General features: G+C 42.6%; 1 protein-coding gene across 3 annotated transcripts in view; it reads right to left on the bottom strand.

Annotated features, from left to right (window-relative positions):
* CREB1 (cAMP responsive element binding protein 1) overlaps nucleotides 1–4,227 on the bottom strand; it is a 47,062-nt gene that overhangs the window by 22,467 nt on the left and 20,368 nt on the right. For all 3 annotated transcript variants that reach the window (XM_019554050.1, XM_019554051.1, XM_019554052.1), the window contains 2 exons: nucleotides 3,865–4,011; nucleotides 1,169–1,269 (listed from right to left, as the gene is read on the bottom strand). In XM_019554050.1, the coding sequence (XP_019409595.1) occupies nucleotides 1,169–1,269; nucleotides 3,865–4,011 (248 nt within the window). The remainder of the gene's footprint in view (nucleotides 1–1,168; nucleotides 1,270–3,864; nucleotides 4,012–4,227) is intronic.

The following is a 4,227-nucleotide window of genomic DNA, read 5'->3' as shown; positions in this document are numbered from 1 at the left end:
CTGTTTAAATTTGCTGATGATACCAAAATTCGGGGTGAGGTGAGCACGCTAGTAGGGATGGAAAGATTGCAGCAACATTTGGATAGGTTACAGGAGTGGGCTGACATAAACAGGATGCGTTTCAATACTGACAAATGCAGGGTGCTGCACTTGGGCAGTAGTAACCAGCAGCACACTTATAGAATGGGAAACTCCCTTCTTGAGAGCACGGAGGCGGAAAGGGATCTTGGAATCATTACTGACTCCAAGATGAACATGGGCCAACAATGCAAGGTCACGATTGGTAGGGCTAACTGGACCTTGTCATGCATCCACAGGTGCATCTCAAGTAGAGCCAGGGAAGTGATTCTCCCCCTCTATGCGACGCTGGTCAGGCCACAGCTGGAGTACTGCGTCCAGTTCTGTGCGCCCTATTTCAGGAAGGATGTGGATAACACTGAAAGTGTCCAGAGGAGGACCACCCGCATGATCCGGGGACTACAGGGCAGACCCTACATTGAAAGACTGCGGGACCTAAACCTGTTCAGCCTTCACAAGAGAAGGCTGAACAGGTGACTGTCTATAAACTCACTAGGGGGGACCAGAAGGGTTTGGGAGAGACACTGTTTCCCCTAGTGCCCCCTGGCATGACAAGGAACAATGGACACAAATTATTAGAGAGTAGTTTAGATTAGACATCCAAAAGAACTACTTCACAGTTAGGGCAGCTAGGAGCTGGAACCAACTTCCCAGGCAAGTGGTGCTAGATGACTACCTGGCTGGACTCATTTGAGCCCAGTCTTTTCTCTCGCCCAGGCAGGGGTTGGACATGAAGATCTACAAGGTCCCTCCCGACCCTACTTCTATGATTCTGTGATTCTATGAATTACAGTAGGGGTTGTCAACTGGGGGTACGCAAGAAGGCCCTAGAGGGTACGTGCGGGCAGGCAGGGATGGAGCACCGAGCACCGCCATGCACCACCTTGCACAGGCTTTGCCTGCCTGGCTGGACACGAGGGAAGTTCGCACATGGCAGTGGCCTCCACTCCGTGTTCAGTTGTGTGCCACCCCCGAGGGTACACTGATCCAAAAAGGTTCAAAACCCCTGAATTACAGAATCAAACTATTTGTCTGTCCATTAGGTAAATGCATTCATCAAGCAAAATACTTCCACTTTTAATCTCTATACCTGTAGGAGGGTCGCCTGGAAAGGATCTCTCTGCGTTTCTGAGAGTCTGTGACACTGTCTACTGACTCCTGTGAATCTTCACTTTCTGCAATAGTGGAGATCTGTAAGCAAGAATAATTATCATTGTAATCAACTTTAACAAAATGCACACAGTAAAGAACATACAAAGGACTTTTTTAAACATTTCATGAAATGCACCACCAATGCAACAACTGTACATGCCTTCCAATTAGGAAATCAATAGTAACAGTAGATCACTTATTAAAGGTTAGAGAGAGTTCTACCGACTTTTTGCTTTCTGTTATTCTTTCTTTCTAACCTGCTTCCATCCAATTCAAAAAATAAGCAAGCAGAGTAGATAGCCTAGAAATGGAGTAACTAGAAGCAACACAGGATTGAAAATAGAAGGGTCTGAAGAAAAAGAGAACCAATGCAAATTGCGATGGAGCCAATTACAAAACACTGAGAGTATAATGGAACTTGAAGAAGGCTTCCATAGTTTAATAGGGCACATCCAGACAAGTGCGCATGTGCCTGCTGCGGCGTCTCAAAGCAGTGTGCATGCGTGTGTGTGTGTATAAAAGAGAGAGATATGGGGGGGTTGGGGGTGGGAGAGTGCTCTGAGTAGGAGAGGCTGTTTGAGTCAGGCTCAGAGCCCCTCACCCCCCTAAAGCAGCCTGTGCAGGGGAAGTCCGGCTTGGAAGGGAAGGGAATTGCCCAGTTCAGTCCCTAAGCCCCAGTCAAGGGCTTCCCAAGAATGGCATGGGGATTGCTGGGGCCTGGGAACAGGACCAGGGATCAGCTGCTGGAAGGGAGCTAGTGCAGGCAGGCCAGGGCTATAGGTCAGGAGTGAGGGGCACTCGGGGGTGGGAGGCTGTGGGTTGAGCATGAGGGGCAAGGGGCAGGAGCAGGGCACTAGCATATCAGTGCTGCTCAGCGCCATACATTCTGGTAAGCCAAGGGGGCAGGGACAGCTCTGCTTTTTCCATGATAAAAAAACCCAAAGCAAGTGCCAAAGTGTATAGTTATTTAGAATTTGTTTATGATTATGACAGAGGCACTGGTAAGCGTCCAAATAGCTTTAAAATTGTAAATATATCAATAAAACATTGCCCAACTGATGTCTCTATACATAGTAGCATTTCATTTTAATCACAGAAGAACATGGATTTTGGGTATTTTAATGAGAAAATGTGGGTTTATCAGAGAATTTGCAGTTTTTAAACAGGAAACACCAAGACTTCTGCTGGTGAGACTAATGGTGAGATCAGGGCAGAGAAGCCTGCCAGGGCCAGCACTGGGGACCCAGCTGGAGGGCATACAAGGAGGCTGACCTGGCCACTTGAGGCCAGGAGGACATGCTTTGACAGTTCATTGTATCAGAAAGATGACACAAGCTTGAGTTTCAGGTTATAAAATGTATAAACACGGAGACTCTTCCCCTCCCCCTCTAGCAAATGTAATCGTTAAATGTATAGAAACCAATGGGGCTATTAGCCAACAGGAACAAACACATGCAGGATGGCCTACAGATACAAATGGCAGTTTTGTGCTTAACTTTCACTGACAATATTTGCTTATAACCATGGCAGACTCTGAAGTGCTGGACTCTAAATATTCCAAATACATTCTGGCCTTTCAGTATGAACTCTTTTGAATTCCAGTATGATTTCATTATCAGCCTCTTATCTTTAATTACTAGAGCTGGAAACCAGTGCCCCATATCATCTGAAATCTGCTCAACTCCACATTCAAATAAGCAAAAGACTGAACTCAGAAGTAGTCAGAGACTGGTAAAAATACAACACCGAGTGAATAAACATTTGAATGTGTCATCAGAATGTATCATCAATTTTTGGTATCTGATTAAATATCTGTATAGAAAAATATTAAGTTAGCTTTAAAATCTTGATAGTTCTTATCATGATAGCTCCTAATACCAGAGAAATGAGAGACCATTCTTTTCCCATACAGTTGGTGATATCCTTATTCATATCTATTCCCAAGTTCAACAACAATGGATTAAAGGACAATTACAGAATTTTCAAAAAGGGAATGACAGCAAAGGCTTGTGGACTACTGGCAACTTTCCCCCTATACATTTCAACTATTTTAGAATTAGCCCATCATCCTACATGTCATTAACTGTATTATCTTTTATTGTTTATAAAGCATAAATTAAAGTTTTACAAAGTTAACAATCAAAATACAAATATTAAAATAATTTTAATAAAGTATATGAAATCTCTTCTTTAAGGTCCATTAAGTTGCAACCTGACAGAGATAAAAATCATTATAAATATTTCCCAAGTAGCAAACATTAGCTGACATTAGTAATCCAGAAGCATAATTCCCCTAAAATTGTCATGGTTTATTTCAGATACTCAGGTACGACATTTCAGTTAATAAACAAGCATGCAAAATAGCAGATAAAAGCCAAATACAGTACGTGTAGCAAACAGAAGAAAACTACTAGACTTACATTCACTAACAAAGTTCTAGAAGGAAATGAAGCAGTAACGCATTGATTCAAAAGAAAGTCAAATCAAGAAAAAATAGAACAAGGTGATGTGATAAATTCTGTACAGATCGTTCTTTCAAAATGTACTAAGTCTGTAAAAGACTAAACATACATTAGAACAGAAATTAGAAGAATGAGACTCATACAATACAGTATGAAATCCTGTAATACATACTTGAACCGTTTGGACCTGTGGAGACTGAATAACTGATGGCTGAGCTGCCTGAATAACTCCATGGACCTGAACTGTCTGCCCATTAGGCAACTGTACTAATGTCACAGTGGGAGCAGATGATGTTGCATGAGCTGCCGGCATAGATACCTACAAAAAAAAGAGAGAGAAGAAATATACGTTAGTTAACATCAACATCTCATTAAGCCTAACATTTGACCTATTGTTTACAACCCATGGAAGAATGTTTACTAGTCTCTAAGTATCCCTTAAAAAAAAAAACAAAGGAAATACAATCATCTCCATTTTGAGTGTGTGTGTGTGTGTGTGTGTGTGTGTGTGTGTGTGTGTGTGTGTGTGTGTGTG

The sequence above is a fragment of the Crocodylus porosus genome, unplaced genomic scaffold, assembly GCF_001723895.1.
Source record: "Crocodylus porosus isolate Cpor-Errol unplaced genomic scaffold, CroPor_comp1, whole genome shotgun sequence".
NCBI classification, from domain to species: domain Eukaryota; kingdom Metazoa; phylum Chordata; order Crocodylia; family Crocodylidae; genus Crocodylus; species Crocodylus porosus.
This window is presented reverse-complemented; position numbering and strand designations above follow the sequence as displayed.